A 22,476-nucleotide genomic window follows, 5' to 3' on the forward strand; every position below is an offset into this window, starting at 1 on the left:
GGTAGATGGCTGCTGAGATCTTTCTTTCTGGTTTACAGATGGCTGTCTTTTCACTGTCCTCATGTTACCTATTTTTTTTTTTTTGTCTGTGTGCAAGAAGAGAGAGCACTCTCTGGAGTCTCATCCCTTTTAATGGGGGCACCAATCTTATCAGATTAGGGCTCCACCAGTGTCTTCACTCGACCTTAATTATCTCGATCAAGGCCCTGTTTCCAAATACAGTCACATTTGAAGTTAGGGCGTCAATGTCTGAACTTTGAGGGACAAAACTTAGCCCATAATTTTCCGTCTTCTGGCTCCCAAAAGGCATGTCTTTCTCACATGTTAAGTACATTCAACCCAACAGTCTCAAGAGTCTCAACCCATCCATCAGTTCCAAGTGCACAGTCTCATCTAAATCAGAGATGGTGAGACTCCAGGTGTGATTCATCCAAAGGCAAAATGCCTCTGGAGCTGTGAAACCATCCAAGTTATGTGCTTCTGTAATACAGGATCAGGCAGGCTCAAGGCAGACACTCCCTCTCCAAAAGGGAGAGATCAGAAAGGATAAAGTAGTCATGGGTTCCATGCCAGTCCACATCCTGGAGAGGCAAATTCCATTGGCCCTGAAGGTTCAAGAAATATCCTCTTTGACTGGATGTTCTGCTTTCTGGGTCTACTGGAGCAGCAGTGTCATCTCCAGGGTCTTAGGTGGAGGCCCTGCCTCCTCTGATCTGAGTGATGTGATGGCCTTGTCCCTGCTGAAGCTGAGGAGGTGGCCCCACATTCAGAAATCCAGGAGGAAATAGTCTTGTCACCATTCCTCACCCCTGTTTGTTTCTGCATGCTCTAGGTTTATGGTGGGTGTAGTAACCCTGATGATCCCCAAATGGTCTTCAGGACCATCCTTCTTGAAGGATAAAGCATGTTCGTAGCTGGATATTTCCAGAAGTCTGAAAGCCATCCTTATGTTAGTTTATCTCTGCCCCATTTATTCCAAACTTGCAATGTCTCTGTTGGTATATTCATGACTTCTGATGATGGTGATGTGTGTTTGTGTATGCTCAGTCATTCAGTTGTGTTCGACTCTTTTCAATCCCAGGGGCTCTAGCCCAACAAGTCTCCTCTGTCCATGGAATTTCCCAGGCAAGAATGTTGCTGCAGGTTGATATTTCCTACTCCAGGGGATCTACCCACCCAGGATCGAACCCACATCTCTTGCGTTGGCAGGCAGATTCTCTACCATTGCAACCCCTAGTGGGCTGATGATACGGCTAATTAAAATTATGCATAGTTTTTTATGGAATGATTGTCTGGCCACACTTTTGGTCTTTTCTCCGGAGCATGCCTTTTTACTTCCTTTATATGGGTAGGCTGAGAATCTTCCAAATCTTCAATTTCTGGTTTCTTTTTTGCTTAATGATTCCTTAATTTATCTCTCTCCTCTTACATATTACCATAAATAGTAAGGACACCCTGGCAGAACCTTCAACACTTTGCTTAGATATCTTCTTAGCAAAATATTCAATCTCACGTCTCACAATTTCTACCTTCCACACACCAGAACCTAATTCAGCCAAGTAATTTGTCTATTTATAACGTGGTAGTTGAAAAGAGTCAAACAAAATAGCCACTCTTACCTTGAAACATACAGAATTTTATCTAAAAATCAACATGTCTTTTCATTTTCATTCACTAACATATCCTGTGTGGTTTTAGCTAGCCCTGCCAGAGAGAATTTTGATTATTTTTGGACTTCCTTTTAGCTTTTGGTATATCGTGCTTAGGAGAAATATTCAAGACTGAGGCTACTCTCTATTTTATTTTTCCTATTTTCTGGGTAATATTATATGAAAACGTTTGAGGAAATGGAGAATGAAGATGGCTATATGATGCTGAAATTCAAGAATCGCTTTGAATCGAGGAAAAAGTCTAAAGGTAGGAATATTATTCACCTTTATTTAGACTCCAGTTTAAAACTGCATTATTCTCTTAAGAGCAAAATTATCCCTAATGTTTTAAAATTAACCATATTCTTGGATTTTAAAAGATAATCATGAATCATCTAAGATAAATTGTTCAGACTTCTATAAGCATCTACCATAAAAAGATGATTTTTGCAGCCGTGGGTACAGAGAAATGCTAATAGGATAAAGTATAATCCCTTCAAAGTCGCAATATGAGAATAAGAATGCAACTTTCAACTAAAAGGTCAAAAACAGTATTTTTGCATAAATTATTTCTTTTACAAAACATAAGAAAGAGACACAATGATTTGGGTGTCTTATGTACATGAAGACATCTATTATACTTCAAAAGTAAAGAGCTAGTACTGATGGTGGGAGTAGCAGTGGTATATAGTGTTTTACAGCCTTAAAGTAGTTTTTATACATACCCATTTTCAATGTTCACAAAAGATCCATGGAATTGGCAGAGTAATCCATTGGGAATGAGAGTCAAATTGAGTCAAACTGACTGAATTTGACCCTAAGCCCCACAAAGTGCCTGACCTTTGACAATTTCTTTTTTTCTTTTAAATCTCAATCCTTTTATTTATAATAAAGCAAATATATATATTGTGATTTTTTTCTCTCTCTTCTTAATGTTTATTTAAATATCTACTTTCATTTTATGCTCCCCTCTTTTTTATGGAAGTTTCTTCCTGTTATTTTATTTTATTTTTAATTTATTTTTTAGGCAATGCCATGCAGCATACAGGATTTTAGTTCCCTGACCAGGGATCAAACCTGTGCCCCCTGAATTGGGAGTGTGAAGTCTTAACCTCTGAACTGCCAGGGAGGTCCCTATATTGTGATTTGTTAAATGCAGACTACAGTAAATGAAACTAAATTATTAGCTATTTCTTCTTTAATGTATAAACCACTTTGTAATAGACAAGGGAGTAGAGACATATGAAATCTTAGTATAGATACATAGAATATAAGATAACATCCATTTAAATTATGGCAACATATATTAAGCTTGTAATTCAGCAGAAATTACATATTAAACATGCTCATGTTTGATAAATTGGATTATAAGCTTGCTTATTATTGATGAGTGAAAAGAAAACCTGCCTCATTATTTGACTCATACTATAAAATAAAGTTACAATTATTGCATAAGTAAGTAAGTAAGCTAGTAAGTGTTAGTCACTCAGTCATGACCAACTCTGTGACCCCATGGACTGTAGCCCACTAGGCAAGGAAAATTTCCCAACATAAAGCAGATATGAATAACACAACTAACAATCTTGCAGGAGTGATAATAATGGAATCTAAAGAGCAGTTTCTTAATATTGAACCACTTAGGCTAATGGCAACCAGTTAAGTGGGTATAAAATGGACCAGTACAATGCACTTCAGGTACCTGGCTTGATACAGTATGTAAATTTTGGCTTATGTAAAAGAACATTGGCTTTTAATTTATACCTATAATAGTATTTGGCATTAAGCTTAAAATTTTCCTCTCTGGCAAGTATGGAATCTATTAACTGCAGATCTATGTGGTCATAAACTTGAAAAAATGTATTATGAGGATTTTTGGTGAAGTAGAGATCTTTGGTGCTTCCCTGGTAGCTCAGCTGGTAAAGAATCTGCCTGTAATGCAGTAGACCCCGGTTCAACTCCCAGGTCAGGAAGATCCCCTGGAGAAGGGATAGGCCACCCACTTCAGTATTCTTGGTCTTCCCTGGTGGGTCAGCTGGTAAAGAATCTGCCTACAGTGCAGGAGACCTGGTTTCAATCCCTGGGTTGGGAAGATCCCCTGGAGAGGGGAAAGACTACCCACCCACTCCAGTACTCTGGCCTGGAGAATTCCATGGACTATACAGTCCATGGGGTTCCAAAGAGTCAGACACAACTTCATTTTCACTTTTTCAGAGGTCTTTCTACTTTTGTATATGACCAAAAATAGATTAAAATTGAAAGACGATCTTAACATATTATCCCTGTTTAAGGTATTTGGAAGTTTGTTTTCTCCTCTGTAAAGGGACCATTCCTGCCAATCCTGAGCCAGAGGAATACTATGGCATAAATTTAAACAAGCCTCACTAATCAGAGATCTATGCTGTTTAGGCTGATGTTGATTGCTGCGCAAAATATCAAAGCTAGGAAAATACAGTATAGCATATGTAAAAGTAGGATAATATGGAAATATTTCCAGTACAGTGGCTGGTACATTAATAGAACTTCAATAAATGTTCTATTTGTTATAGTGAGTCATTAAAATAAATAATATGCATGGCAATAGCTGATATACATATTATTCTACATATAGAATATAAATTACATATTTTGTATTTTATATACTAATGCTTCATATATTTAATATATTACTTTTGCATCTCCTCCTATTTTATATTTTTAACTTTTTAAATTAATTTTTTAAACTTTTTATTTTGTATTGGGGTATAGCTTATTAATAATGCTGTGATAGTTTCAGGTGAACAGCAAAGGGACTCAGCCATACATAAACATGAATCCATTCTCCTTCAAACTCCTTAATATATTACTGCACATTATATACATGATATATTATTCATATATATATATATATACATATATATGTTATATTTATTCATGCAGAGGTAACTTAATGTCATTGTAAGTCATCAAAAATCACCAAACAATCAAAGCAAGACAATTTCAGCATAATCCAACACATTCGATAACCATAGCATCTCTTTGCTTTTGTATTGTATTTTAAAATTTCAATTAATCATACTTTTCATGATAATTTGGGTATAAATTAAAATTATAAACTAAAGATTAAATAAAAATAAATTAAAGTGAAAAGCTTATACATAAATTAATCACAGATTCTAATGCTGTATCTAAAATGAACACATTTTCTCTGTAATAAAAACAAAACAGAAAAATGTACACAAAGTAAATAGTCACAGATTTCTAAATTTTTTTTTAAATTTCAATATTTCAGATTTTGCCCTGTATTTACAGTGTTACTGTCTCATGTTAGTACTTGGATGCATTGGCATCCTTATTTTCATTATGTCAGTAACTGGCCTGAACTTTGGGGGTAAGTATGGAATTTTAATTTATTTTTTCACTTTCAAAAATAATAGTCGATCTTTAATTCCTTTTACTATCAAGATAAGCTCCACACTGTAGCTCAACATTGGTAAGCTGACCAGTTATATATTTCATATTACAAAATTATTTTTAAATTAAGAAAAATTAGGAAACACTAAGTATAAAATTAGCACTTATTCCATATCTCTTCTTATGAAGAACCTCCAGTAAAAGATTGGTACCATTTTATTAAAAAATTAGTACTGTATTTTTATTAAAAGTATATGTTCATTGGTATCACCTTGAGAGACAGGACAGTAATATAAAAGTACCTACACACTTTTTTTCTGAAGTAGTAGTTAATGTGCTTATTCTGTAGTTGTTCTTTTTGAAGTAACCAGACTAATTCATGGTTTCTATAACTTTCTCTTAAAACTGTAGTTCTTGAAAATATAGGGCTCAAGGAAACCAATAAAATTTGATACATTGATAAAAATATTAGTGAGGATAATATTCTTTACTATTTATATATATATTTTAATAAATTAGTGACAATCTTAATATTAGTGTTTCTTTTAGATTTGTGCTTATACTTTGACCAATTTAAAAATACTTTTCATGCTTCCAGTTCGAAACAAAGTATTGACCATAAATATTTACTTACACTCTTTCCCAAGATTTTATGTTAGAATAGTAAAAAAATATATAATAACAAAGTGGAATAATGAATAGAAACACAAAAGGGTAAGTGAAGAAAATTGTAAAGAAAATGAAAACTGGATGGGCTAATGCTATTGGATAAATCAAGGGAGGGAACCACAGTTCAGAAAACGGTTAATAGAGGCTTCAATCTAGATGAAGCGGTTCCTCACAGCAAAACCTGGAGAGGAGCCCCTTTTCAGAGATAAGAGTGCAGAAGCAAAGTCATTAATAGGAAGACTTTACGGTATGCTCTTTTAGACTGGCGTCGTGACAGCCTCTTACTCTGCTTATAGTGGCAATTCCCATCATATCATATCAAAAACAAATAAAAATGGTCCTAAAGCAATTAGACAGACAGAATAGATTCATTGTATTTGAGAACACCATAGACAAAGACATGATCCTAGATGTTTACATGAAGAATTCATTTCCTCTCAAAGAAAAGACAAATTGGACTCACATTTTCAAATGTGCATAAAATTATACCACTGTAGCAATGTTCTAAAAATTATGAGCAATGTTCATTTTAATGTAAGTTTTTTTTATGCATTCTTTTGGAACAAATAAGGGGGTGAGGCTAATTTTAGATAGAGTGAAACTAGCCTGGGAATGTAATCAAAAGACCTTTCAGATTATCAGCTGTTCTGTGTTCTGAAAAGCAATTAATTCACTCTGTGTTAAAAAATCTATAGATAATGCAAATAAGAAGCTGAAGGAACTTAATTAAATGAAAGGAGATTCTTGTGTGTATGCCTGCAACAAGATGAAATAATATCAATTAAAAAGTTCAGTGAAAAATATACAAAAAAGTAAAAGGTATGAATTTTAAGAATGCACAGAATATTTGGATTTTGATTAGTGCTTGGAGAAGGCAATGGCACCCCACTCCAGTACTCTGGCCTGAAAAATCCCATGGACGGAGGAGCCTGGGAGGCTGCAATCCATGGGGTCGCAAAGAGTAGGACACGACTGAGCGACTTCGCTTTCACTTTTCACTTTCATGCATTGGAGAAGGAAATGGCAACCCACTCCAGTGTTCTTGCCTGGAGAATCCCAGGGACAGGGGAGCCTGGTAAGCTGCCGTCTGTGGGGTCGCAAGGAGTCGGACACGACTGAAGTGACTTAGCAGCAGCAGCAGCAGCAGCAGTAGAGCAGTAAAAATAGATATGGTAAAAAGTAGTTAACTCTCAGGACAGAGAGGAATAGAGGCATAGCAGAAAAGAGAGATTTTGAATTTTTATTTGTATGCTTTTATTTTGTGCTAGCATGCTTATTTTCATATACCTAGACTTCTATCCATTTTAAGTTTCTCTTTATATTTTTCCCTTTGCATTGAATGCAGATAGAGAAATGGATTTCCTTCAGAAAGCTAATATCACCAGCCTAGCAGGTAATCATCTGTCTGTAATGTGCTGTTCTGTTTGAATCAAAGATTTCAATCAACTGGTAACACGAATTTAGGAAAATTAAACATTAGTTTTGAAAACTTGCAAAAGAATAATGTAATAACTAACATCATAGAACATTTAGTGTAGATTGAACCAAGTATAACTGTTCAAATTACATGTGTGAACTTGGTTAGGCAATGCACAATACCCAGATATTTGATCAAATGCTTGTTTAAATGTTGCTGTGAAAGCACTTTTTATGTTATGTTAATATATAAGTCAATCGATTTTGAGTAAAGCAAATCACCTTCCAGAGTGTGGGTGGGCTTCACCCAATCAGTTGAAAGCCCTGATGCCGGAGTCCAGCTCCAGCAGCCAAGGAATCAGCCTGAAGGGGTGAGCGGTGTTGGCAGATTATGATGTAGCCTCTGACTCATAGTACCGGAAGTGAAGTGAAGTCGCTCAGTCGTGTCCGACACTTTGCGACTTCCAGACTCCTCCATCCATGAGATTTCCCAGGCAAGAATACTGGAGTGGGCTGCCATTTCCTTCTCCAGGCGATCTTCCTGACCCAGGGATTGAACCCAGATCTCCTGCATTGTAGGCAGATGCTTTACCATCTGAGCTACAGGGAAGTCCATAACTACATGTTTATTTCAAGCTTCAGGTTTTCTTTTATACTAGGTCAGAGGTTTGACATTTTTAGTTTCTCCCACTCAGATTTATTGTCTCCAGAAATCATTGTTGTCCTTCAAACAGAGTTCCTGCTTCAGATTCTCTCAAAATTGACTTTACTATCGATTATCTACTTTCTCTTATCTGTCCTATACTTGTGATTACATTGTAACTCATGCCACATTCCTCAGTTTATTTCTTATCTTTCTAAACCCCATTTGCCCCTAGCATCTTAAGATCACTATCTCCTAAAAAGGCTTCTATCTATTCTTAATTATTCCTAAACCCTAAACTCAGCAAGGTCAGTTTTCATTCCAATCCCAAAGTAAGGCACTGCCAAAGAATGCTCAAACTAATGCACAATTGCACTCATCTCACATGCTAGTAAAGTAATGCTCAAAATTCTCCAAGCCAGGCTTCAGCAATACGTGAACTGTGAACTTCCTGATGTTCAAGCTGGTTTTTGAAAAGGCAGAGGAACCAGGGATCATATTGCCAATATCTGCTGAATCATTGAAAAAGCAAGAGAGTTCCAGAAAAACATCTATTTCTGCTTTATTGACTATGTCAAAGCCTTTGACTGTGTGGATCACAATAAACTGTGGAAAATTCTGAAAGAGATGGAAATACCAGACCACGTGACCTGCCTCTTGAGAAATCTGTATGCAGGTCAGGAAGCAACAGTTAGAACTGGACATGGAACAACAGACTGGTTCCAAATAGGAAAAGGAGTATGTCAAGGCTGTATATTGTCACCCTGCTTATTTAACTTCTATGCAGAGTACATCATGAGAAACGCTGGACTGGAAGAAACACAACCTGGAATCAAGATGGCCGGGAGAAATATGAATAACCTCAGATATGCAGATGACACCACCCTTATGGTAGAAAGTGAAGAACTAAAGAGCCTCTTGATGAAAGTGAAAGAGGAGAGTGAAAAAGTTGGCTTGAAACTCAACATTCAGAAAACTAAGATCATGGCAACTGGTCCCATCACTTCATGGGAAATAGATGGAGAAACAGTGGAAACAGTGTCAGACTTTATTTTTCTGGGCTCCAAAATCACTGCAGATGGTGACTGCAGCCATGAAATTAAAAGACGCTTACTCCTTGGAAGAAAAGTTATGACCAACCTAGATAGCATATTCAAAAGCAGAGATATTACTTTGCCGACTAATGTCCATCTAGTCAAAGCTATGGTTTTTCCTGTGGTCATGTATGGATATGAGAGTTGGACTGTGAAGAAGGCTGAGCGCCAAAGAATTGATGCTTTTGAACTGTGGTGTTGGAGAAGACTCTTGGGAGTCCCTTGGACTGCAAGGAGATCCAACCAGTCCATTCTGAAGGAGATCAGCCCTGGGATTTCTTTGGAAGGAATAATGCTAAAGCTGAAACTCCAGTACTTTGGCCACCTCATGCGAAGGGTTGACTCATTGGAAAAGAGTCTGATGCTGGGAGGGATTGGGGACAGGAGGAGAAGGGGACGACAGAGGATGAGATGGCTGGATGGCATCACTGACTTGATGGATGTGAGTCTGAGTGAACTCCGGGAGTTGATCTTGGACAGGGAGGCCTGGCGTGCTGCGATTCATGGAGTCGCAAAGAGTCAGACACAACTGAGCGACTGAACTGAACTGAAACTCAGCAAACTTCTTTTGCCATAAATATTTCCCTCACAAACAGGTCTCAGATAACAATCCTTTCCTTGGCCTCAAGCTGAAGCCTATGTGCTCATCCTGGGACATTCTTTGTAAAGATCCTTGAACAAATGTCAATGGTTATTTTATAGATTATTTTCTGGGCACAACTGCAGAAGGTTTTGTGCTTTCTCATGCTTCTCTCAAGCACCTTAACATTCTTTCCAGCCAACTCAACCAAAGAAAAGAAAGAACAAGTCAGAATCACAAGGCCTAACTCCTTCATCCCAGGGCCATGCCTGCGAGATGAGGAGAAGGGGTTGGGGCCGTGCCTCCATTTTGTCAGTAATGCCTAACACGGCTCCTGACACCCTGAGAGACAAATATTGAAGTTTTCAGGGGAAGAGGAAATTGAGCCTCTAGAATGCCTTCAGATTTGGGCTGCAACACCAACTTTTCCCTGGATCTCCAACCTGCTAGCCTAAATATTTTGGACTTGCTAGCCTTGATGATCACATGAGCCAGTTCCTTAAAATCTCTCTCTCCTTTCACTCTCATTCTTTATTTCTCTCTCTTTAAACATGCACACACAAACACAAAATTCTGTTAGTTCTATATCTCTGAAGAACTCTAACATACCAGTTAGCATAGGGCAGGATGGCATGATTCAGTGATTAGTAACATGGGTTATGGAACCAAAGTAACTGGGTTGAAACTTCAGCTTTAATATTTATCTGCTGTATGACTTTGGGAAAGTGATAATGTCTGTGTGACTCACTTTCTCATCTGTAAATTAAGCATAATAATATCTACTTCATAAGGTTTTGTTTTATTATATGCTTGTATTTCTATTATGTTTCCCTGGTGGTTCATTGGTAAGAAACCACCTGCCAATGCTGGAGACATGGGTTTGATCCCTGGGTCAGGAAGATTCCCTGGGTCAGGAAGATCCCCTGGAGGAGGAAATGGCAGCCCACTCCAGTATTCTTGCCTGGGAAATCCCATGGACAAAGGAGCCTGGTGGGCTACAGTCCAAGGGGTCACGAATGAATTGGACACAACTTAGCACTAAATAACAGATTTGTATTATGCAAAATATAACTAAAAGTAGAAAGGATTATATAATAAATCTCCATGTGTCTTTCAATTGGTATCAACAGTTATTAACATGTAATGAAGATTAACTCATCTATATCTCCACCACATCACACTCTCATACTAGGTTTTATTAAAGCAATTACCGGCTATCATGCCATTTAATATTTAAATATTTTAGTATGTGATTCTGACAGTTAAGGGTTTAACACAATCATAATGTCACTGTAAGTCCTGTGTTCGTTTAATGTGTACAATGGGTTGCTGTAATATACATATATTGCAAGAGGATTTCTATCTCCATCACATCACAGTTACCATTTCTTTCTTGAGGTGAGTATGGGGGTGTTTTCATTTCATATATAGTAATGCCTAGGAGTAGAATTACTGAGTTACATAGCAATTCTTTGCTTGAATATTTGGAGGAACTGCCACTGTTTTCCAAAGCAGCTGCACCATTTGATGTCTCCTTGGGCCCATTTTAGAATTCTACCACAATTCCTAAAACCAAGTTGACAATAACCTCCTAATATAATCTACTATTCCACCAGCATTTGATTTTTGTTTCCATTTTATTTGTTAGAATCAGAGCAAAGACCAGTTACATCAGCTAAAATGTCTCGAGTCTCTAAATCTGTACATTCTCCTTACTTCCTTTTGTTTCCTTCTTAAACATTTATTTAATGTTGAAAAAAAATGGATTATGGTTGTGTCTAATTTCTCATGTTCTGGATTTTACTGTGTCTATCTCTATTGCTTCATTGAATGTATCTGTCTTTTATAAAGTTGTTTTTAAAAATAAATATATGTTAAGTGCTTAGAAACCTGCTTGGCCCACAGTAATGACATTTTGTGTTAGTTATTATTATGCAAACCATCTGAGACAGGAATTGATACAAAGTGTTGCTCAATAAGTATTTTTCTCCATCCTCATCCTCATGATAGTTCTCCTTATTGTAGAACGTGGTACTTGAAACTGAATTAACTTTTATAACGCTTCTGGACAATAAGTGTCCACATTTTGCATTTTTTTGTGGTTTTAACATATTACATTGATCATTTGGAGTATTTTCAGTGTGTTTTGCAGCTCTAGACCTGTACCTTTACAGTCTATCAGAATCCATGTAATAGAATTAGTTTGTCCAAATGACTCCTTTTCACTAGTGAATAAATAGCATCTCTCCAATCATAAAGTGAGAATATTTAAGGTCATTTTAGCACATGACTATGTACTTGTACAGGCTTCCCAGGTGGCCTCAGTGGTAAAGAACCCACCTGCCAATGCAGGAGATATAAGACGTGAGTTCAATCCCTGTGTCAGAAAAGTCCCTTGGAGAAGGGAATGGCAACCCACTCCAGTATTCTTGCCTGGAGAATCCCATAGACAGAGGAACCAGGCAGGCTATGGTCCATGGGGTCACGAAGACTCAGACATGACTGAAGTGACTTAACACACAGGCGTGCATATACTTGTATATCTGAGATTATAATCCAATCACCCTGAGTCATCACATACTTTTGGAAGATTATAACTATTCAGGATTGTCAACTCTTGCCCTAGTAGAAAGTAGTTAAAGATATATTTGATGCTTTATATATTGATAGTCTTCAATATATAAATTTTATATTATTATAAAATTTTGTATCATTATAAATTATTATAAATTTTATATTACATCCATGATAGTCTTCTTCAAGTCATGTCTGCTGATGAAGTTTTGTTTTCCCATCATAGCTAGATATCTTAATTCAATTTCCTAAAATGAATTTTTAAAAAATTTAGACTTATAGATGACAGACTAAAATAGTAGCCATGAAAAGTTTGACAAGCTCTAACTTATGGATATTTAATTCAATCGTTCAACAATCAACCTTCAGGCACTATAATTAAAGTGATGTATGATAGGAGAGTCAATGATGAATATGTCAGTTACCTGAAGAACCTTCCAATCAGATAAAAGTTATGGAGTCATTCACAGATGACAATGATATGGACAATTCATCCTTAGTTAAGTGGCACCTGAGTGTTCTGATTCTTAGAGGTGGCAGAAATTATGACTGTTTAAAAACTTTGTTTCTGAGGTGAAAAATGATCTCAGAGAGATAGCAGTGAGCAGTCCTAAAGAGAAATCTTAGTTCCCTCCTCAAGAATTGAACCTAGGTAGCCTTGATGACAATCAGGAATCCTGGCCTCTAGTCCACCAGGGGTTAGAGACTCCAGGAGCAGTCCTGGCTCTTTTCCCCATTTTAAAGCAAGAATGTTTCAAGGAAGCAAAACTAAACATATGCACAAAGTTTATTATTAGAAACAGTGTAAAAAGTGGGAAAGCACACAGGGAAGCAGTTTGTTTGTTTAAGACAGAAGCAAGGCAGAGATACACACCGATAGAGGAAGAGTGTGGGCGTCCTTGCTAATGAGGTAGAGCACAGTAAAGAGGCAATTTAGATCACTACCATAGGACAGTTCTTCTGGGTCTTTGTTTACCTTTGGCCAATTATCTCAGTTCTTTTCCCACACTTGACTAGTCCTTGGACCCTCCCCAACGTGGGTGCACAAAAACATTTTGCAGAGATGCCTCCCACAGCAGGGACCTGTGGGTACGTCCACACTTATTATCAGATGGTACACCCTCCATTTTTGACCCCCAAAGAGTCTTCCTGTGTACATGCAGGAAGGGGAGTTTTCCTTGATCTCAGAAGTGGTCATCTTATCTCTTTACTTTAGTTTAAGTGCTCAGCTTCTGGCACTAGCAATGTCCTTGGAGGGTTTGGGTGAGAACAAAAATTTTACTCCACTTAACAAACAGCAGCTGTCTGGCTCAGGGGCTTATCTCCTACCTCAGAAATGAGGTTGATCATTAAAAGATACACATAATTTAGAGGATGAAGAAGAAGGGAAGGCTATTCAAGACTAGGGAACTGCTGGGGTCCAGCCCCGGTGGATCCAGGGAATTTGAAGTGGGGACAGAGTCGGTGTCTGAGGAATTAATTGCTTGATTAAAGATATGGAGGGAGATTAGAAAGAAATAGTGTAGTAGAAAAATTAGTGGAAAAAGAGGCTGAATAACTTGGTTTACACAGAGAACCAATAAAACTCTAAGACAAGGAGTTTGCACCACCTACGTAGGCCACCAGTGCCCGCTTGAATAGAGGAGGGTGCCCTGCCTTGGGCTCCTTCTTGCATGGGTCTTAGAATCCAGGGCAAGTAAGTAGACATGGTGAGCCTCCATGCTCCAGATGGGAATTCAGCCAGAAGAGAACGAGAAAAGACCACATGGGGGAAATCAGTCTTTCTAGGAACTGGTCCGTTTCTTTATTTTCCAAGTCCACTTTTATACTTTTAGTTATACATAAAGATAAATGTGTTCTCAGCATATCTTTGTTCTTACAAGGGTCTTACATTTGTTTTACAATATCTTCTGGTCTGGAGACCGATTAACATTTTATGGCCCCACCTTTCTTTCTATTGATAAAGGTTAATCGATCAGAAAACTTGTTTCCCCTTAAGATCTATTTAGTCTTAAGATAGTGATAAAGTTACATTTTTACATAGCAAGGACACAGTGATTTATAACAAAGAAAGAGGAGTACAGTGATCTATAACAAAAGAGAAAATTCATTAACTCAAAAAGTCTAGTATTGCTAACATCAAAACTACTATATTTCCTTTTCTACATTCCAATTACATTGATTAACTTACTCCCAGGTGCCTAAGGCTATGGAGGCCTGGCAGCAATCAACTCAGTGATGAAACCCTGCACCAACATAATTTCTAACTAACTCACTAATACTACACTAATAATTTTCTAACTTCTCAAAAGAATCTGTTTTTAGAAACTTTAAAGCATCTTGTGCCTCTCAGGGTTGGGAGTCTGTAAACAATCACATGTGGCCAGATAATCCTGTCAGGCAGGCTAGAGAGCCATCAGAGGAGCTTTTAGACCACGTCCAGGAGATTTATTAACTGGAGGCCTAAGTTAACTCCTTTACAGAGAGAGGTGGTGGGGGATCAGTTCAGTTCAGTTCAGTTGCTCAGTTGTGTCCAACTCTTTGCGACCCTATGAATCACAGCACGCCAGGCCTCCCTGTCCATCACCATCTCCCAGAGTTCACTCAGACTCATGTTCATCGAGTCATTGATGCCAGCCAGCCATCCTCTGTCGTCCCCTTCTCCTCCTGCCCCCAATCCCTCCCAGCATCAGAGTCTTTTCCAATGAGTCAACTCTTCGCATGAGGTGGCCAAAGTATTAGAGTTTCAGCTTTAGCATCATTCCTTCCAAAGAAATCCCAGGGCTGATCTCCTTCAGAATGGACTGGTTGGATCTCCTTGCAGTCCAAGGGACTCTCAAGAGTCTTCTCCAACACCACAGTTCAAAAGCATCAATTCTTTGGCGCTCAGCCTTCTTCACAGTCCAGCTCGCATATCCATACATGACCACAGGAAAAACCATAGCCTTGACTAGACGGACCTCAGTCAGCAAAGTAGTGTCTCTGCTTTTGAATATGTTATCTAGGTTGGTCATAATTTTTCTTCCAAGGAGTAAGCATCTTTTAATTTCATGGCTGCAGTCACCACCTGCAGTAATTTTGGAGCCCCCCAAAATAAAGTCTGACACTGTTTCCACTGTTTCTCCATCTATTTCCCATGAAGTGATGGGACCAGATGCCATGATCTTTGTTTTCTGAATGTTGAGCTTTAAGCCAACTTTTTCACTTTCCTCTTTCACTTTCATCAAGAGGCTTCTTAGGTCCTCCTCACTTTCTGCCATGAGGGTGGTGTCATCTGCATATCTGAGGTTATTGATATTTCTCCCAGCAATCTTGATTCCAGCTTGTGTTTTTTCCAGTCCAGCGTTTCTCATGATGTACTCTGCATAGAAGTTAAATAAGCAGGGTGACAATAAACAGCCTTGACGTATTCCTTTTCCTATTTGGAACCAGTCTGTTGTTCCATGTCCAGTTCTAACTGTTGCTTCCTGACCTGCATACAGATTTCTCAAGAGGCAGGTCACGTGGTCTGGTATTCCCATCTCTTTCAGACACCCCGTAATGTCAGAAGTATAGGTGAAAGGCATAATGCAGCAAGGCAGGCAAACTTTGGTTTTGGGGGCAGATGCACGAGCAGATTTAGCGAGGCTTCCTTAAGGCCCAACTCGCCTTTGCCTGTTGGGCCCCTTAACCTCATGACCTTTGCCACGGGCGGGACTCCTCATGCTGGCTCCTGGCAGGGAACTGTGATTGAAAAGCAATCAACACAATAAGGTAAGAAATGATGATGAAAAGTAATCTCACAGGAAGGAAGTGCAGGTTGCAAGGACAATCTCAAATTGAATAGAAATTAGAAACAAGGGATAGAATCAAACAACAGATTTTTAATTTTCTGATTAGTTATAAACACTTAAAAAATTATATATTTGTATATTATATAAATATTAATGTTTATGTATAAATAGTTTAATAGAGATGTTATTTGTGATAATTATTTATAATGTTAATATAAATTATTAATTATTAATAATATAAAAATGTTATATTCAGTGTTTAAATAATATATTTAAATTTAAATGTATATTATTTAAAATATTATTTTAAATTAATAATATATTTTGTTATATATTAATATATACAATATATTTAAGTTTAAATATATTACTTAAAATTATTTAAAATTAAATATATATTACACCACAGCTTTCTTACCCATTCATCTGCTGATGGACATCTAGGTTGCTTCCATGTCCTAGCTATTATAAACAGTGCTGTGATTGTATACGAAAGCTGTGGTACATATACACAATGGAGTATTACTCAGCTATTAGAAAGAATACATTTGAGTCAGTTCTAATGAGGTGGATGAAACTGGAGCCGATTATACAGAGTGAAGTAAGCCAGAAAGGAAAACACCAATACAGTATACTAACACATATATACGGAAATTAGAAAGATGGTAACGATAACCCTGTATGCGAGACAGCAAAAGAGACACAGATGCATAGAACAGTCTTTTAGACTCTGTGGGAGAGGGAGAGGGTGGGAAGATTTGGGAGAATGGCATTGAAACATGTATAATATCATATAAGAAACGAATCGGCAGTCTAGTTTCGATGCAGGACACAAGATGCTTGGGGCTGGTGCATTGGGATGACCCAGAGGGATAGTATGGGGAGGGAGGTGGGGGGGAGGTTCAGGATTGGGAACACGTGTACACCCGTGGTGGATTCATGTTGATGTATAGCAAAACAAATACAATATTGTAAAGTAAAAAAATAAATAAATAAAAATAAAAAATAATTAAAATTAAATATATTATAAATTTAAATATATTTAAATATATCTAAACATATAAATAATATAAAATATTAATTAATATAAATTATTTATAATATAAAATATTATTTAATAAATAAATATGAAATAAAATTTGATATATAAATATTATATAAATGTATCTATATTAATATTTATATAAAAATAATTTATATTATAAATTTGTATCTCCTAATTATGGGGTCAGAATTCATAAGCTTTGTTCTCTGCAACCCATAGCCCCAAGCACTGTCTCCATTCCATGAAATATACAGATTCTGAGTTAATTTCATTCTCGTGCTGCTAATGAGGTACCTTTTAATCACAAAAAAATGAGTTGGCAAAAATCTATTTTCTATTCAATTACATTTGATACTATTCATACTTTCTCTAATGACTGTAGTTTAACTGATTGCTTTCCCCTGTATTTTCCTTCAGGAAATCATTATGTGTGTCCAAGTGACTGGCTACTGAATCAAGGAAAATGTTACAGGTTTTCAACTTTTTCTAAAACTTGGAGTGAAAGTCAACGTGATTGTTTAAAGCTACAGGCACATTTACCTGTGCTTCAAAATTCAAAAGAGCTGGTGAGGAGTCAAGAACAGTTTTTAAGTGTAAGGGTGAATCACTAGGTACAATTCAAAGTGTGAGTGGTTCATAGTCATGGCTTTTGAACATTCTTTAACCAGCATACCATTCATGCAGTTCTCAAGGCAAGACTACTGAAGTGGTTTGCCACCTCCTTCTCCAGTGGACCTCATTTTGTCCGGCACTAACTAGCAGGGACATGCCCTTCAGCCACTCCATGTAGCTGGATGACATGCCTGGTGCCCCGGCTGTCCCACTGCTGGTCCTTGTTGAGCCTGTAAACCTTCACTGGCCACTGGGTATCGGTCAATAAGCAGCCCGGTGTCAGGGAAAGGCCCTATTGGAGTGACTGGGAAGGGGTTCTGGGAGAGGCTGGAGCCAAATTCGGAAGACACCCAGGAGTAGAGGGCAACCTGGTCTCTCTGCTCCCTCTGGCCACCCGGGGGCCTACAATTACTATTGTTTATTTTTTTAACCCTATATATATGAAAGAAATGGTTATTTATCATTTCATTAATGCCTGGCTCAGTGCCTTACTGTATGGTTTGGTTTAGTCACTAAGTCGTGTCCAACTCTTGCAGCCCCAAGGACTGTAGCCCACCAAGCTCCTCTGGCCATGGGATTTTCCAGGCAAGCATACTGGAGTGGATTGCCATTCCCTTCTTCGGAGGGTCTTCCCAACCCAGGGATCAAACCCGTGTCTTCTGCATTGCAGGCAGATTCTTTATAGACTGAGCTATGAGGGAAGCCCTTACTGTATAAAAGACATCAAAATTTTTTTGAGCTTGTTTGGAGGTTCTAACAGGGGAGTACAGCTACTTGTATACTCTTGACAGGAGACTGGTCCTCCTCTATTGGGATGGTCGTCCTTTTTGACGGAACTTGCAGCTTCTAGAGGGATGCACACGGAGTGGCTAGGGAGGAAGGGACACCCACCTAGCCAGCCAGATCACCTGAATCAACCCTGGCGATCAATATGGTGACAGATGTCACAAACCTATTGCCTTCACATCCCCAATTTTGTATATTATTTCTCTTCTAGGAGTTCATACAGAAGAGTTTGAAATCTGGACAACCTAGTTGGCTTGGACTATATATTACATCGCCAGGAAAACAATGGATATGGGTAAATGAACAACTTTTTGTGGAACAAGAAATGTAAGTACTTATTTGCAGGGGAGAGATGGTAGTGGTATTGATGTTTTATTTATAGAAAGGTATATTTATTTAAGCTTCTTTGCTTTCTGGTCTTTTTCTTCTTTATTTCCTCATTTCTTTTGAAAAACTTTTGCTCTCTTTTTTTTCTTTCTTTCTTTTTTTTTTCTTCCTTTACTCTCTTTCTTTCCTTCCTCTCCTTCTTCTTTTAACATTTACTGAAGAGAAGAGACGGGGTTTCCAGGTGGCTCAATGGTAAAGAATCAGCTTGCCAATGCAGGAGACACAGGTTTGATCCCTGGGTTGGGAAGACTCCCTTGAGGAGGAGGTGGCAACTTGCTCCAGTATTCTTGCTGGTAAAATATGATGGACAGAGGAGCTTGGTGGTCTAGTCTGTGGGACTGCAAGGATTCCGAGATGACTGAGTGACTGAGCATGCAAAGGGAATAGAAAGTGTTCATTATGGAACCTGTAAATAATTAATTGCAAAAATTGATAGTTATTTTAAAATTGTTAAATTGATTTAAATCTCCTTTAAAATATTACCATGCAAATATTTTCTATATACAAAATGCAAAGATAAATTTTACTTATAAATGAAAAACACCTGAAATATATACAAACATCTCTTGAGCTGAAATCAGAAAGTGAAAATTTGCAATTTTGCCTTTAGAAAATTATTTCAATCTCATTGAAATATTTTTTTTTTGCATGTAGGAAAAAATATGTATTTTTTGTATGTATGAAAAGAAAATGAAGCTTTTCTCACAATATTCTTGTGTGAACACTATAACGTAATACATGTAAGAAGGCTTTAAGATTCTTAGGTGTCACAGATGTTTGCATATTCTCTGTGCTTTGATTTTCTTAACATTCTAACCTGCTAGAGCACCTGAGATTTGTCAAGTCTGGGACAAAGACCATGACATGTCAGTTCATTTCAATCTGTTTATTCAGTCCTGCTGCTGCTAAATTGCTTCAGTTGTGTCCTACTCTGTGCGACCCCATAGACGACAGCCCACCAGGCTCCTCCATCCATGGGATTTTCCAAGCAAGAGTACTAGAGTGGGGTGCCATTGCCTTCCTAGATATTGCTATTCTCCACTCATTTTTGTCTTTCACAAACATTAAAGTATGAAGTAGTATTCATTCTTTGGACATGCTTTGATTGCAAACTTGACAAAATTTAGTTAGAAATAACTAGGCTCTTTTTTTATTCTTTTATTTGGAAAGCAGAACATTGTTACGGCAGCATCTCTCTTTCTCTCTCTCTTTTAATCCTGTAGCCAAAAGAGAAATGTACTGTAGAAGGAGAGTAGATAACCGAGTAACATATCTCATTTTAAAAGGTTTCATTTAATTATTTAAGGAAAAATGATATGCAGATGGGGCTTCTCAGATGTCTCAGTGGTAAAGAATCCACTTGCCAGTGCGGGAGTTGCAAGAGATGCCAGATCAATCCCTGAGTCAGGAAGATCTTCTGGAGAAGGGAATAGCAATCCACTCCAGGATTCTTGCCTGGAGAATCCCATGGACAGAGGAGCCTGGCGGGCTACAGTCCATGGGGTTGCAAAGAGTTGGACATGACTGAGTAACTAACAAACACAATCAATGACTAGAAAAAATAGTTAAGGAAATAGCTCTCCCCAAAATTATTCTATTCACACCTATTCCTAACCCTGTCATACCACTGAAGAATTAGCAGTTTTTTAAACAGTTTTAACTTGAAAATATCCCTAGTTTCCAACTTCAAAACTCCTGAAACTCCCACTGGTATGTAGAATATCTGTCACCACATAACCTTTATCAAAAACTTTCATTTTAGCATTTAGCTGTCTCGAAAGGGCATTATTTATGCTGCTATGTGAAAAATGAATAGATGGAAAGTGACACGGAAATGGATTTTCAATCACAAGGCTATGACCAGGGAGAAAGAGAGGCAATGGTAGCTTGGGAGAGAAGTAAATGGCTGTCAGGACTAATCTTGAGATGGAATGCCCAGGGCTTGCTGATGCATGTAATTTGAGGGTTAAGAGGGCAGGAACAGCCAGGAATGCTCCTAGTCTTCAGATTCGCACTCCAACAGTATTGATACTCAGGTAAGAGCCATCCCAGAAGGGAGGGCATGGGGGATAAGCAAATCAAGAGTGCCTCACTGGCAACAAAAGAAGAGTCTATTCTAAAATCTTTTGTTGTTGTTATTGTTGTTATAACAAATCTGTTGTTGTTATTCTAAATCTTTTGTTGTCCCTGGCAACGAAAGAAGAGTTTATTCTAATATCTCTGCAACATTTTGACTGCTGGGAAAAAAAAAAATTACCTGCACAACTTGGCTGGGGGAAACTTTAAGAAGTATAACCATTATTTTAAGATAAATGCTCTAAAGTCTGCCTTGTGTCTTCTAGTTTCTCAGTGATTGGACCCATTGATAACATGAGCTGTGCTGTCATAACAAGAAATCAGGTGTATTCCGAAGACTGTGACTCCAAATTTAATGGCATTTGCCAGAGAGATGCTGTCTGAACAACAAAAGCAAATCTGTGCATTTAAATAATTGGAAGAGAAATATATGGATGTTAACAGTGCCTATCTTTTTTTGGAATACAAACTTATTTTTTAATACAAATAAAAAAATTTTCATGTATTCTGTACAGATACAACACTCCAAAATTAGAAAATGGAGTAACTTCGGACTTCCCTGGTGGCTCAGACGGTAAAGTGTCTGTCTACAATGCAGGAGACCCGGGTTCGAACGCTATGTCGGGAAGATCCCCTGGAGAAGGAAATGGCAATCCACTCCAGTACTATTGCCTGGAAAATCCCATGGACAGAGGAGCCTGGTAGGCTACAGTCCATGGGGGCGCAAAGAGTCGGACACGACTGAGCGACTTCACCCCCTATTTTTAAATTAGAAAACTTAATTCCCTATTGATTTTTTTTATAATGCTATTAGAGATTAGTATTAATTACTTTTAGATGTGGTAATTGTATTGTGGTTATGTTGTATAGCTAGGGAAACATTCACATAGATATTATGTCTAGAATTTGCTTAAATAATAAATGATACAAGATCGTTGTTGTTGTTCAGTCACCCAGTCGTGTCTGACTCTTCTTGACCCCGTGGACAGCAGCATGCCAGGCCTCCCTGTTCCTCGCTATCTCCTGGAGTTTCCCCAAGTTCACGTCCATTGCATCGGTGATGCCATCCAGCCATCACATCCTCTGACACACTCTTCTCCTTTTGCCTTCAATCTTTCCTGGAATCAGGGTCTTTTTCAATGAGTCAGCTGTTTGCATCAAGTGACCAAAGTATTGGAGCTTCAGCTTCAGCATTAGTTCTTCCAATGAGTATTCTGGGTTGATTTCCTTTAAGATTGACTGGTTACAAGACTGACAATGAGTTAATAACTTAAAACTGAATAATGAGGATATGCGACTTACTATATTATTTTCTCTACTTTTAAATATGTTTGACAATTTCCTAACACACAAAAAAACATGTTTTGGTTGGGGAAGAATGTTGATTTCTGACTTCAGTCTTTGACATTCTTATTTATCCCTGTTGCTGCAGTGTCTAAAAAATATGAAATTTAATCTTCTAATCCTGCTTATTCTCTGTTCCTTGGGTTTTAACTCTTCCTGTGCATTTGATGAAATAACAGACCAGTGCATAGATGTGGTTATACAACATTTTTTTCTTCATGGTGGGCTTTGTCCTTAATTACTTTCAGTTTTTATCAAAAAGAAATCAAACTTTCAACTGCTAATAAAGTACTCAGCCATTGTAATTATGAATATCTTTTTGAAGTAATATACAATCTTGTATTTAATGGGATTCTACAATTCATTTCCCTTTAATCAAATTTGCATTTAAACATTGTTATATTGAGAATTGTCTCACTCTCTTAGTTTTCTAACTGA

The 22,476-nt window shown here is 37.7% G+C and overlaps 1 protein-coding gene across 1 annotated transcript; it reads left to right on the plus strand.

Moving 5' to 3' along the window:
- The first annotated feature begins 1,847 nt into the window (after positions 1-1,847).
- KLRF2 (killer cell lectin like receptor F2) lies at positions 1,848-21,188 on the plus strand. Its single transcript, XM_040235165.1, has 6 exons — positions 1,848-1,917; positions 4,918-5,020; positions 7,058-7,101; positions 17,251-17,399; positions 18,443-18,558; positions 20,961-21,188. Exons 1-6 carry the CDS (start codon positions 1,848-1,850, stop codon positions 21,076-21,078), a joined length of 600 nt encoding a protein of 199 aa, XP_040091099.1. The 3' UTR covers positions 21,079-21,188.
- The last annotated feature ends 1,288 nt before the right edge of the window (positions 21,189-22,476 follow it).

The sequence above is a fragment of the Oryx dammah genome, unplaced genomic scaffold (assembly GCF_014754425.2).
Source record: "Oryx dammah isolate SB20612 unplaced genomic scaffold, SCBI_Odam_1.1 HiC_scaffold_29, whole genome shotgun sequence".
Taxonomy (NCBI): Eukaryota; Metazoa; Chordata; class Mammalia; order Artiodactyla; family Bovidae; genus Oryx; species Oryx dammah.